This window comes from Papio anubis, chromosome X (genome assembly GCF_008728515.1).
Source record: "Papio anubis isolate 15944 chromosome X, Panubis1.0, whole genome shotgun sequence".
Classification (NCBI taxonomy): Eukaryota; Metazoa; Chordata; class Mammalia; order Primates; family Cercopithecidae; genus Papio; species Papio anubis.
Genome location: NC_044996.1, coordinates 126,447,916 through 126,461,955, shown reverse-complemented (window position 1 = coordinate 126,461,955; position 14,040 = coordinate 126,447,916). Strand labels below are relative to the sequence as shown.

The 14,040-nt window shown below is 41.5% G+C and overlaps 1 protein-coding gene across 8 annotated transcripts in view; it reads right to left on the bottom strand.

Annotated features, from left to right (window-relative positions):
• Window positions 1-14,040, bottom strand: part of ADGRG2 (adhesion G protein-coupled receptor G2) — a 135,429-nt gene that overhangs the window by 77,472 nt on the left and 43,917 nt on the right. For all 8 annotated transcript variants that reach the window (XM_009197284.2, XM_021933027.2, XM_021933024.2 and 5 more), the window contains exon 3: window positions 3,244-3,362. In XM_009197284.2, the coding sequence (XP_009195548.2) occupies window positions 3,244-3,361 (118 nt within the window). In that variant the 5' untranslated portion in view covers window position 3,362. The remainder of the gene's footprint in view (window positions 1-3,243; window positions 3,363-14,040) is intronic.

Here is a 14,040-nt window from a genome sequence, read left to right as displayed (position 1 = left end):
ACCCCAGACCCACTGAAGCACAAATTCTGGGGATGGGGCCCAGTGAACGGTACCTCCATAAGCCCTCCAGGGGATTCTGATGCATGCTCAAGTTTGATAACTTGGTTTTGTGGTTACAAGCACGAAATCTAGAGGCTGACTACTGGGTTCAAATTCCAGCTCTGCCGCTTCTTAAGGGCTAACAGCCTTGGGCAAGTTACTTACCTCTCTGAGCCTCAGCTTCCTGATCTGGAAAATGGCAATATAACTAGGATCTCCCCTTCCTAGACTGGATTGAGAAGATTAAGGGAGTGGATGTGTACTAAGCATGTAGGAACCTGGTATGTTGTAAGCCTTCAGAATACATTTAGTCCTTATCATTTCTTTTCTTTTCGTTCTTTATTTTTTTTGAGACAGAGTCTCACTCTGTCACCCAGGCTGGAGTGCAATGGCATGATCTCGGCTCACTGCAACCTCCGCTCCCGGGTTCAAGCAATTCTCCCGCCTCAGCCTCCCAAATAGCTGGGATTACAGGCGCGCACCACCACGCCCAGCTAATTTTTTGCATTTTTAGTAGAGACAGGGCTTTGCCATGTTGGCGAGGCTGTTCTTGAACTCCTGACCTCAGGTGATCCACCCGCTTCGGCCTCCCAAAGTGCTGGGATTACAGGCATGAGCCACCGCACCCGGCCATCATTTCTTTTCTTAAAGAATGGTGGCTTCTTGACAACATGCCCCCGTACCTACTTTTTAAAGGATTGCCAATTGTGTTATAGCTTGTTGGGAAGTTTTCCATTTAGTCTGTGTATTTGTATGTGTGTTTTATTTGTTTGTATGTTTTGTTGTTTGCTGCTAGTAGATTTTTATCTTATGCAATAAAGATTCCTTGGTCCTGCCACCCACTTCTGAATAAGAAAGGTATTTCTTTGTGTGTCCTTGATGTCTTAAGTATCAAACATTTCCTAGTCTCATTCTTAATGAGGATGCTTTTTTTTTTGAGACAGGGTTGCACTCTGCCACCCAAGCTGGACTGCAGTGGTACGGTCACTGTTTACTGCAACCTCTGCCTCCTGCAACCTCTGCCTCCTGGGCTCAAGTGATCCTCCCATCTCAGCCTCCTAAGTAGCTGGGAATACAGCCACCCACCACCACGCCCGGCTAATTTTTTATGTTATTTCATTTTTGTAGAGACGGGGTCTCACTATGTTGCTCAGGCTTGTCTTGGATTCCTGGGTTCCAGTGATCCTCCCTCCTCAGCCTCCCAAAGTGCTGGGATTACAGGTGTGAACCTCCTAATGAGGGTTCTTTACACTTGCCTTTGGCAGTTGTGCCCACAGAAATTGCAGGCCCAGCATTGCTGGTCTTTCAACTACCTTTCTTAGATACCTTTTCTTCTTGTTCCATGAACTTCTAAAGATCCCTCTTTCTGAAAATACCAGGCTGCTTCATTTGTCTGATTCTCTACCGCCTTTAAATTTCCATATGGTTGTACCTTCAAGCAGATACATTTAAGAACAAGTAAACACCAGAAATAAACCCTCATCTATATGGTCAATTTGAGGCAGGAAAATAGGGTCTGGAGGTAGGGAACATAAAGCCGATTCACACTTCAGCTATGACAGGAAATATCCTCACCATAGGGTGTACGCTGAGTAAATGACTTTGTAACTTTACTTTGTCCTCTTCATTTACGTAGGGCATACACCAAGTAACCAATGGAAACTCCCACAAATTCTGTAATAGGGCCTTTGAGCCCCTGTGCTCGGGCCACTCCCACACTGTGGAGTGTACGTTCATTTTCAATAAATCTCTTCATTCCTTCCTTGCTTCGTTTGTGCATTTTGTCCAATTATTTGTTCAAAATGCCAAGAACCTAGACACCCTCCACCAGAAACGAAGTGATTTTTGACAAAGGTGCCAAGACCATTCAATGGCAAAAGGGCAGTCTTTTCAAGAAATGCGGCTGGAAAACGATATCCACATGCACGAGAGTGAAGTTGGACCCTTAACCTTACACCATATACAAAAATGAACTCTAAATCGATCAAAGGACCTAAACATAAGAGCTAAAACTATAAAATTCTTGGAAGAAAACATAGGGGAAAGTCTTCATGATATTGGATTTGGCAATGATTTCTTTGATATAACACCAAAGCATAGACAACAAAAGTAAAAATAAATAGACCACATTAAAATTAAAAGAATTTATGCATGAAATGATACTATTAAGAGAGTAGAAGAAACACTCCACAGAATGGGAGAAAATACTTGCAAATTATATATCCGATAAGGGATTAATATCCAGAATACACAAAGAACTCCAAAACTCAACACCAACAAAAACAACCCAATTCAAAACTGAGCAAAGGATTTGAATAGACACTTCTCCAAAGAAGATATATAAGTGGCCAATAAGCACATGAAAAGATGCTCAATATCACTAATCGTTAAGGAAATGTAAATCAAAACCACAATAAGATACCACTTCACACCCATTGCCAAAACAACAGGAAAATACAAGCATCGTCAAGAATGGGAGACACTGGAATTCTTGTGCCTTGCTTGTAGGAATGTAAAATGATACAGCCACTGTGGAAAACAGTTCAGCAGTTTCTCAAGATGTTAAACACAGGGTTATATGATCCAGCAAGTCCCTTCTAGGTATATGCCCCAAAGAAATGAAAGCAGGGACTCAAATAGTGATTTGTACACCCATGTTCAAAGCAGCATTATTCACAACAGCCGGAAGGGGGAAACGACCCAAATGCCCATCAATGGATGAATGAATAGACAAAATGGGGTCAATGCATACAGTGAAACATTAGCCGTTAAAAAGAATGAAATTCTGATACAAGCTGCAATGTGGGTGAACTTTGAAAACATCCTAAGTGAAATAAGCCAGGCACAAAAGGACAAATATTGTATGATTCCACTTATCTAAGGTACTTGCAATAGGCAAATACATAGAAAGAAAAGGAACAGAGGTTACCAGGAAGGGGTACGGGGGAAGGAAATGCGGAGTTATTGTTTAATGGATATAGAGTTTCTATTTGGGATGATGAAAACGTTTTAGAAATGGATAGCGGTGACAGTTACACAAAATTGTGAATGTACTTAATGCCAATGAACTGTATACTTAAAAATGGTTAAAATGATAAATATTATATTATTTTACCATAGTAAAAAAATCCTAAATAACAAAAATATTACACACATACAAGCAGATAAACAGAAAAAAAAAATGAAGAAAAACAGACACATTACCTTCCAGGGATGCTACCAGAACGACATGAAGACAAATGATGACAAGGAATATCTTGAATGTCAGTAAAACTTCTTCAGTTCTGCCAACACGGCCACACTGCCTGCCAGAGAAAACCATCCTGGAATAAAGTAAGGCGAAAACAGATCATCACAGCTGCCATAATCACAACACAGCAATACCTCAAAGGTCATTCCTCAACCAAGGCAACCTGTGATCCTGTGCACTTTAAATTGCTATGGTTCCACAGAATCAGAAACGCCAGTTGGGCACTGGTGACAACAAGCAAAACCCACGTTTATGATGGGAGGGTTGCCCAGTAGGATGTTATACTTAGAAGCAAGGTAGCCCATGTGGATTTGTGGAAAACATCAACACATGCAAAATAACAAGAGAAGAAATTAAAAATGCAAAATGTTAGAATACATCATTATTACCACTACACAGAATCTTTTCAATAATCTATCATTCTCTCTGTTATTTTTCCTTAAAAAAACACTTTTTTAAAGAGATAGAGTCTCGCTATGTTGCCCAGGCTGGAGCGCAATGGCTGTTCACAGGTGTGATCATAGTATACTGAGGCTTTAAGCAATCCTCCTGCCTCAGGCAGCGCCACTGTGCCCAGCTCCTATTCATGTTTTTTGTTTGTTTGTTTTTGTTTTTTTTTGAGGCGGAGTTTTCCTCTTGTATGTTTTATACTGCAAAAGGATAAGTGATATGGACAGGAGGCAGGGAAATATTGGGTAGAAGAAGGTGGTCCTGGACAAGGGCCACACTCTCAAGCCTGGACCCGTAGCCCAAAGTGAGAACATGCGTTCCTGTTTCCCTGCCCAAATGTTGCCTTTTCCAAAACCACCCTGGCCTGCCCTGCCCCCCAGCCCGGTATCCATAAAAACCCCAGGCCCCACTGGCAGAGTGGCAGAGAGGGAGAGAAGAGAAGTAGCCGGACGTTGGAGAGGAGCAGCTTGACTTCAGAGAGATGGCTTGACAGTGGGACTTTGGAGAAGAGTTCAGCCACAGATGGCCAAAGTCCAGGGGAAGTTTCCCACTCCATTCCCTTTCCAGCTACCCATCCCACTGAGAGCCACTTTTGTCAGCAATAAAATCCTCAGCATTCGCCACCCTCCAATTTGTTCTTACAACTTCATTCCTCCTGGATGCCAGACGAATACCTGGGTGTGGGTGCAAGAGGCTGTCACAGTGACACTGAGCTGTTTAACACTTACACTGTCCACAGATGGCAATGCTAAAAGAATGTGCTGTAACACATGCCCTCTGGGGCTCTGGAGGTCGTGGGCAACCTGTCGATGCTGCCGTGGGCCCACACAGAGTCCTGCTCCTGCTGCTTGCCCAGAAGCACTCAACCTGGCCTCTGTACCCACTCACCTGCGTGCTCCCCCTCCCGCGAGGGGGTGAGAGCTGTGGGCTGAGTCAGTGAGCCACTCCTTCATGAGTCCCACGAAGGGGTCAAGGGAACTACCCAGTTTCATCAGTACATTGCGTTTCCTTTTTGTTGCACATTATTTTATCATCATTGCTTGCATTTTAGTAGTTTATATCAGAATTGAATTTAAAAGCCTCATTTGCCATTCATTCATTTATTCATTCAACAAATATTTATTGAGGGCCAGTATGTACCAGTTGAGATGTGAGGGCTGAATAGGAGTGAATTAGATGAAATGCACGTGCTGGAGGTGGGGCAGGGGCTAGGGGAGAGTCCAGCACACAGAGAGAATCGCAAACACTAAGACCGTCTGATCCTCCCATGTCTGGGAGTTGGCCAACATTACCCCATGACGGGCAGTCAGCACTAGGAGCGGAGGCTGGCGTGGGGTGCTGAGAAAGGAACCACTCATGGGCACAGGCACAAGCAAGGGGGTGGCGAGAGCCAACTGGGCAGGCTTCCTCTACACAGCCAGAGGGAAGCGGCTGGACAAACCAGGCTGTGTGTCCTCAGCTAGCAGAGCTCTCAGCCAAGGGCACTCATGAATCCAGCCACCACTTGCAGCCTCTGCAAGTCCTAGAGTGAGTGTGAATACACAGTGGTGAAGACTAAAGAGCATGAGTTCAAAGGTCCCAGCTCGGCCACATAATATCTGAGTGACTCTGGACAAGTTATTTCCAATGGTCATGTTTCCCCATCTAGCAAATTGAGATAACAGCACTCACCTGATAGTGCTGTTGCAGTGAGTAAACAAGAAATCTTTGCACAGTGGCTGGCACTGTGAAGGTACTGTAAATGTTAGCTGTACTCGTCATTCATTCATTCATTCATTCATTCAACAGGTATCTATTTTGCACCTAGGATGTGCAGGATCAGGCAGTGCTGGGATTAAGGGGTAGAGGGCATGGAAAGAAGGGGGATATATAAGCCAGAATTTCTGTCTCAAGATAAAGCTGGCAATCTTTAAGAATTCTGTAATTGAATACTCATAACCAGCACTAGGAGAGTGCTTCTTTCCTTGACCTGACATGATGATGTTTTAGACCAGGAGGTGAATCTTTCTCCTTCAAAAGACAGCTTGCATATCTTAAATTAATAAATTGTATTATGTATTAATGCTATAATATGTTGATCAATTATAAAAAGCCTCTAATTTCTCCCTCCTCTTTTAACCTCTCTCTGGGCATAATGGCATGTTATTGATCTTCCCAAAGGAGTCACTCAAATGAGGATGTTAACACAGTTGTGCAAAGATGTATCGATGTCTCTCTGGAGGAAAGACTTAAGTGTCTGCTACAGCTATACAAAACAATCTCAGTGCAGCTCAGAAATATAATGTTTGCCAAGGAAACCAGAGAGAAAAGAGTACTTATTGTACATAATTCCATTCATGAGAAATCGAAGCAGAAAAAACTAATCGATGCGGTAAGAAGTCAGGAGAAGGCTTATCCTTGGAAGGTAGGGAGTTATAACAATATTGGATGTGGGCACAAGGGAGGCTTCTGAGGTACCGGGAATATTATGTGTGCCAGTTACATGGGTGTGTTCAGTTCACAAAATTCACTGAGTTGTACACTTATATGTATGCCATAATTTTCAATAAAAAGTTTAAAAATTAACCTATTTTTTAAGTTTTTGAACTCTGTCCCCCCTCCAAAAGCACTGCTTTAAAAAAAAAAAACGGAGGCATTATTGAGTGAACTACAGCGCCACAGAAAATGCTCTCCTCTGCAAATGCCTTAGGCTTGACTCTACCTGAAACTGGTGGAGTTGATTTAGATTTAATTCACAAGTGTTTAAGTGTAGCCTGGGGAGACAGTATCAGAGTGGTTTATTTCTGGAAAGGAACTCAGAAATCACCTATCCTCGAACCCTCATTCTACAGATGAAAGAGGCCCATCATGGCAAGCTTCGCCAACCCACGGCCCATGGGTCACATGTGGCCCAGGATGCTTTTGAATGTGGCCCAACACAAATTCTTAAACTTTCTTAAAACATTATGATATTTCTTTTGCAATTTTTTTTTTTTTAGCTCATCAGCTATCAATAGCGATAGTGTATTTTATGTGTAGCCCACAACAATTCTTCTTCCAATGTAGCCCAGAGAAGCCAAAAGATTAGACGCCCCTGCAAGTCTGGGGGATGGGTCAAGGTCATTCAGCTATTTGGTAGAACCCTTACTCTTTCTACCAGAACACAATGCCAGTCTCCTGAGACTTTGTCTCCTTGTAAGTAAAATGTTTTGAGTCCATCAGGTGAAAGACATCAAGTTCAAAACGTTATTATACAATCTTAAAATGTCTACAAACTCATTCTTGAGCTTTGCTAACTCTTAGGGCAGGACCTAAGTGGTGTACAAGACATGATCAAAGGTAAATTTGTGTATTCAGTGACTCAGTGTACATACACAGTGAGTGACTACTATGTGCTGTAACTGAGACCTCTGGTCAAAATAAACTACGCCTTTTCACTAAAGACAGGATCTACTCAACTTCCAAATGCAGGTAGGAAAGGCCAGAATGAAAGATGATCCCAGCAACCATCTTGAAAAAAAATATAGATCAAGAACTTAATGCAGACTGGCACCACTCAAAAGACTGCTTTCAGTTGTCAGATCTGGAATACGTTTTCTCAAGGCTGAACATATGTTTTTGGAGAAGTTTTATGATATTTGAAATAATGTAGCTTCTACTGCCTTCTGCATAAACCGAGAATATCCTATTAGGTCATAAAGTCTCTAGGATCACTAATCAAAGGGAAATCTGTGAAGTTTGAAACCTTTAGTCATTGCACATCAAAGCCATTTTTCTCTGTTTCAGCTGGAACATTGATATAGTTTGGATACGTGTCCCCATCCAAATCTCATGTTGAATGTTGGAGGTGTGAGCTGGTGGGAGGTATTGGATGATGGAGGATCCTTCATGAATAGCTTGGGCCATCCCCTTGGTGATAAGTGAGCCCCAGAAGCAAATGTCACTACGCTTCTTGTACAGCATGCAGAACCAGGAACCAATTAAACCCCTTTTCTTATAAATGACCCAGTCTCGGGGATTTCTTTATAGCAATGTAAGAACAGCCTAACACAAACATCTATTCATCTTCTGGTGCAATTGGGGTTAGCTCAATGCTATCCAGGTCATCAACAAAGAGGATTTGAATAACCACTGGTTCTTAGCAAATTTTTAAGGTGCTAAGGATGGCTAGGAAGATAGCAACAATTACAAAGAAAACTATTTGGTAGCATTTAAACAGTGAAACATAGACTTTGACACTAGATTAAAGATGATCCCCAATTCATCTTTATCCAGGGCCCCCTTTTAAGTTGTGAACTCTGATGTAAATGGCAACCTCTCTCTAGAGTTGTATAGTGCATGAACTACATGACTATATGCCATGGTGCTTCCACTCTAAAAATTCATTCTAGAGCTCTTCAATTTCATTAAATAGTATCAGTATCATATTTTTAAATATATATCATCAGTGAAACCTGTTATGACAATAAATGATAAATCTGTCTCTAGATGTAGAATAATTAAAGAATAATATCAGAAAGGGAGAAATAGCTTGATACCACCATAGGGTAGGTCTGGGTGAGGGTTATTCTCTGTTATCTCTGGTTAACTGGCATACTTTGATTATACCATAGCTACTATGATAGAGGCAATGATTACTATTTTTGACCTGAGTTACAAGAGGTATGATAATTGTTCCCTAAGTCTTCTAGAAAACTCTTTGCTTTTGGGACATTTATACGGAGTCATATATGTTGGCTTACAAGACCACCACAAGGGGAAATGTAAAAAAAAAGGACTGCAGGGGTTCTCAGTATGGATAAAGCAAGAACAAAAAGTGAAAAAGCAATTGATTTGGATTGTTCAATTTTCAAAGAATTCAGAGAAAGAATCAGGAAACTGGTAAGAAAAGCGTAATTAAATTTCTATTTGAACACTGCTCAATGACTTCGATACAGGAAATATCTCAGGGGAAAAAAAATGTCTTCAGCATTCCAGAAATAGGTTAGGTTAGTTAGATCAAACCTTGGGCTGAAGACAATTAAAAATCATGAATAAAATGCTAAAAGCATTTTCTTTTATTATTATTATTATTTATTTTTTGAGACAGGGTCTCATTCTGTCACCCAGGCTTGAGTGCAGTGGCATGATCATGGCTCACTGCAGCCTCGACCCCGTGGGCTCAATTGATCCTCCTGCCTCAGCCTCCTGAGTAGCTGAGACTACAGGCATGTACCACCACGCCTGGCTAATTTTTAAATTTTTTGTAGAGATGAAGTTTTACCATGTTGCCTAGGTTGGTATTGAACTCCTGGTCTCAAACTCCTGGGCCTCAGCCTCCCAAAGTGCTGGGATTACAGGAGTGAGCCACCATACCCGGCACATTTTCTTTCCTCTTCTTTTTTTTTTGTTTGTTTGAGGCAGAGTCTCGCTCTGTCTCCCAGGCTGGAGAGCAATGGCATGATCTTGGCTCACTGCAACCTCCACCTCCTGGGTTCAAGCAATTCTCCTGTCTCAGCCTCATGAGTAGCTAGGATTACAGGTGCCTGCCACCACACCTGGCTAATTTTTTCTATTTTTAGTAGAGATGGGGTTTCACCATGTTGGCCAGGCTAGACTTGAACTCCTGACCTCAGTTGATCCATCCAGCTCAGCCTCCCAAAGTGCTGGGATTACAGGCGTGAGCCACTGTCCCCAGCCGTGCATTTTCTTAAACATATCAAAGAGCTGGCAAGATAGAAAGGAATTGCCAGGCCAAAGGTGAAACTCAAGCAGGAACCCGGTAAGCAATGTAAGCAATGAAGCCCACTTATACCTGTGGGTATGGGCCTAATGAGGCAAACCTGAGTATCAAATATGACATATGAAAGAAAAGTTCAGAGACATGGAGAAAAGAAATATAATGTCTAACATACATTTAAACAAAATTCAAAGAGGAGAGAATCAGTGTTTGGAATGATAATGACTAAGTGCCTCCTTAGTCATGGGTGAAAAACACCAATCCTCAGATTTAAGAAGCCCAAAGAATCTCAATCACAATAAATAAAAAGAAATCTACACCTAGATACATCATAGTGAAAATGAGAGAAAACAAAAACAGGAACATCTGAAAAATTGTCAGAAAAACAAGACAGATAACCTTCAAAGGAGCAGCTGTCAGGCTGGGGGTGTGGTGGCTCACGCCTGTAATCCCAGCACTTTGGGAGGCCGAGGTGGGTGGATCACTTGAGGCCAGGAGTTCAAGGTCAGCCTGCCAACGAGGTGGAATCCCATCTCTACTAAAATTACATAAATTAGCCAGGTGTGGTGGCACCCACCTGTAATCCCAGCTACTCGGGAGGCTGAGGCAGGAGAATCGCTTGAACCCGGGAGGCAGAGGTTGCAGTGAGCTGAGATCACACCACTGCACTCCAGCCTGGGCGTCAGAGCAAGACTGCACCTCAAAAAAAAAAAAAAAAAAAAAAAAAAAGAGAAAGGCTGTTAAGAAGCCGCTGTTAGACTGACAGCTATCTTCTCAGAAGCAACAGTGGAAGCCGGAACCAGTGGAAGTCTGTCTGCAGCGTGCCGGAAAGAAACTGCCGACTTAGAATTCTGCTCTCAGGGAAAATATCTTTGAAGAATGAGGGCAAGATGAAGATATTTCCCGACAAACAGAAACTGTGATGTTGCTCCCTGCCTGCAAATCATTACTGAAATCAATCCTAAAACATGTATTCAGGCAAAAGACATAAGATCTGAGATGCAAGGAGGAATGAGGAACAAAGGAAGTGGTGGGTTTGTGGCCAGGCCCATGGCTAACATTTCTAAGATACAGTTCAAGAGTTTAAAAGAAGGCTTTGCCCTTATTCTTCCCCTAAGGCTTCATTCCAAGCTGTAAGAGGCTTTGTGCACACGCACGTGATCACCACAGCCTGCATACCCCTAACCCCCTCTCCTTCATGCATGTACCCCTTGGTCATCCCTTGGGTCTGGGAGTACATACACCTGCAGCATGGCTTGCAATGGGGAAGGGGAGTGCCCAGGTCCTGGAAATTGGCACAGAATGTTTGGATTGGGAATTCCAGGGTCCTGGATTCCCAGAGTATGATCTAGAAGCAAGGGTGAGGGGAAGAGGGAGGCAGGCTCCAGGTAGGCATGACTTCTTGACGCCACAGACTTCTTGCCATTTGGAGAGGGGTGGAGCTAGAGAAAGGCCAGAGCGGGGACTCTAAATCACAAGTCACAGGCCAGAGGCCCCAGTTGCCCAGAACTAGGGGTAGTATTCTCTATTGGCAAATCCAAATCAACTTTTACTATATAAAACAGTGCCAGTCATGGTGGCTCACGCCTGTAATCCCAGCACTTTGGGAGGCTGAGATGGGCAGATCACTTGAGCTCAGGAGTTCAAGACCAGCCTGGCCAACATGGTGAAACCCCATCTCTACTAAAAATACCAAAATTAGCTAGATGTGGTGGCGGGCACCTGTGACCCTAGCTTCTTGGGAGGCTGAGGCAGGAGAATTGTTTGAACCTGGGAGGCGGAGGTTGCAGTGAGCCAAGATCGTGCCACTGCACTCCAGCCTGGGTGATAGAGGGAGACTCTGTCTTGAAATAAAACAAAACTACTATATAAAACAATAACATCTTGTAGGGATTAGTGAAACATGATAAAAACATACAGCAACTATCTCATATATATAAACATAGAAAATAATATATGTATTATATGTAATATAACTAAAGAGATGACAAAATGAAATTCAAAAATTAGTCTTCCAAGGTCCTTGAATTATACTAGAGGAAGCTAAAGGTATTGATTATTTTTACACATTGAAAAGTTGAGTAGACATGTTGTAATTTCTACACCAGGTTGTAATTTCTACAACAGGTTGTAATTTCTTTAGTAACTAAAGAACAGAAAAGGGACATATAACTTCCTAACTAGTGGAGGAGGAAAACAGTTTTTAACATATTCAGTCAGTCTGGAAAAAAGGCAAGAAAGACGAGAAACAGCAACAAAGAATGGTTAGGAAAAATAGAAAGTGATAAAGATTTAAAAACAAATGCAGGCTGGTGCAGTGGCTCACGCCTGTAATCTCAGCACTTTGGGAGGCCAAGGCAGGTGGATCACCTGAGGTCAGGAGTTTGAGACCAGCCTGACCAACATGACGAAACCCCATCTCTACTAAAAAAAAATACAAAAACTTAGCCAGGCATAGTGTCAGGTGCCTGTAATCCCAGATACTTGGGAGGCTGAGGCAGGAGAATCGCTTGAACCCAGGAGGCAGAGGTTGCAGTGAGCTGAGATTACACCACTGCACTCCAGCCCTGGGCAACAAGAGTGAAACTCCGTCTCAAAAAAAAGAAAAAAAAATGCAGATAAAATGATTCATGTAATATAAATGGACTCAATGATTCCATTAAAAGACAAAGGATTATCAGACTGAAAAAAATACAAACTCCAATTATATGCTATTCACAAGGACACAAATAGAACCTAATGATTCAGAAAGTTTGAAAGTAAAGAGATGGAAAAGATATGCTATGCCCAAGCTAATCAAAAGAAAACTAATGTGTTTATACTAATATCAGACAGATTATACTTTAAAGCAAAATGCTTTACCTAGAAATAAAACCGTTCATTCATAAAAGATTCAATTCTGAATTGAAGACTGAAGAAATGTACATGTGAATGCAACTACTGTAGCCTCAAAATACACCAAACAGCATTGACGGAATATAAGGAGAAATAGAACAAATTCACAATCATAATGAGAGATCTCTATCAGCAATTGGTAAAAATTAAATAAGAAAGTCATTAAGGATATAGAGTATTTGAATGACACATTTAACCAACAACACGAGGACCATATTTAGAAGCCCCCATTCAACAACTGCAGCGTACATAATCTTTTCAAGTGCACATGGAATGTCTGTGAAACTATCCAGACCATCAGAAAAGTCTCAAAAGCTTTGTAAAGAATTGGAAAACAGGAAAGCAGCATGTTCTTTGACCACAACACAATTAAGTTGTAATAACAAAAAGTTAGATTTATTATTTAACAAATAACCCATGGGTCAATAAGTCACAATGTTTATTAGAAAATATTCGCCAGGCGTGGTGGCTCACACCTGTAATCCTAGCACTTTGGGAGGCTGAGGCAGAAGGATCACCTGAGCCCAGGAGTTCGAGCCCAGCCTGGGCAACAAAGTGGGACCCCCCCCATCTCTACAAATAAATCAAAAAATTAGCCGGGCATGGTGGTATGCGCCTGTGGTCCCAGCTGCATGGGAGTCTGAGGCAAGAGGATAGCCTGAGACAAGGAGGTAGAGGCTGTAGTGAACCATGATCACGCCAATGCACTGCAGCCTGGGCAACAGAGCAAGACCTTGTCTCAAAAAGAAAAAAGAAGAATAAAGAAAATATTTGACTTGATCAATAATAAAAACGCTATATAAAAAACACATAGGATACAGCTAATGATAGAGTGAAAATTATATTTTAAACATACAAATTAGAAAAAGAGAAAGGCTTAAAATTAATGAATTAAGATTCTTAAGAAGTGTGAAAAAGTACAGCAAAACAAACCCAAAGAAGAAGAAGGAAGGTAATGAAAAAAAAAAGAAGCATATAATAAAGACAGAAAAAAGACATAAAGATTAACAAAGCCAACGTTGCTCTTTGAAAAGACAATTCTGGCAAAATCAAGAGACAGAGGGAGGGGAGGGAGAAAGGGGAGAAAAAGAGAGAGGCAGGGAGTGAGGAAGTAGCTAATAGGAGGTATGGAAAAAGCAACACACCTGTAAATGCTATAAACATAATAAATATAAAAGGCTCTTAGGGACAACTTTCTTCAATAATTTTGAAACTCTAGATAGAAAGGGACAAATTTCTAGAAACAAATACCAATTACCAAGAAGGAATCAAGTAGAAATGATAAACATGAATAGTAGGTATAACCATTAAAAATCTCAAAACGTCCCACAAAGAAAACTCCAGGCCCAGACGGCTTCACTGATGATTCTATCAAATATTTAAGGAATAAGAGTTCCAATCGCACAGAAACTAAAGAAAAAGAGCACATCTGAATTCACTTTTACAAGGCTATCATAACCCCAATGCCAAAACCAGACAAGGAAAGTCCTTAGATTTTTACCCATTATATAAATCAAATGAGACTGTTTTCAGATTTCTCCAAGATGCTCACAGAAATGTCTAGCAGCAATTTCAAATCTTGTAAATTGAGGTAGTTTGAATAAATATTGGACAAAAGGAACTGTTCTGAACTTCAGCAACAAAATTTTTTGAAGATAAGGTCACCAAGAACTAAAACCAGTATTACTGTAGTAAGAGAAACAACATC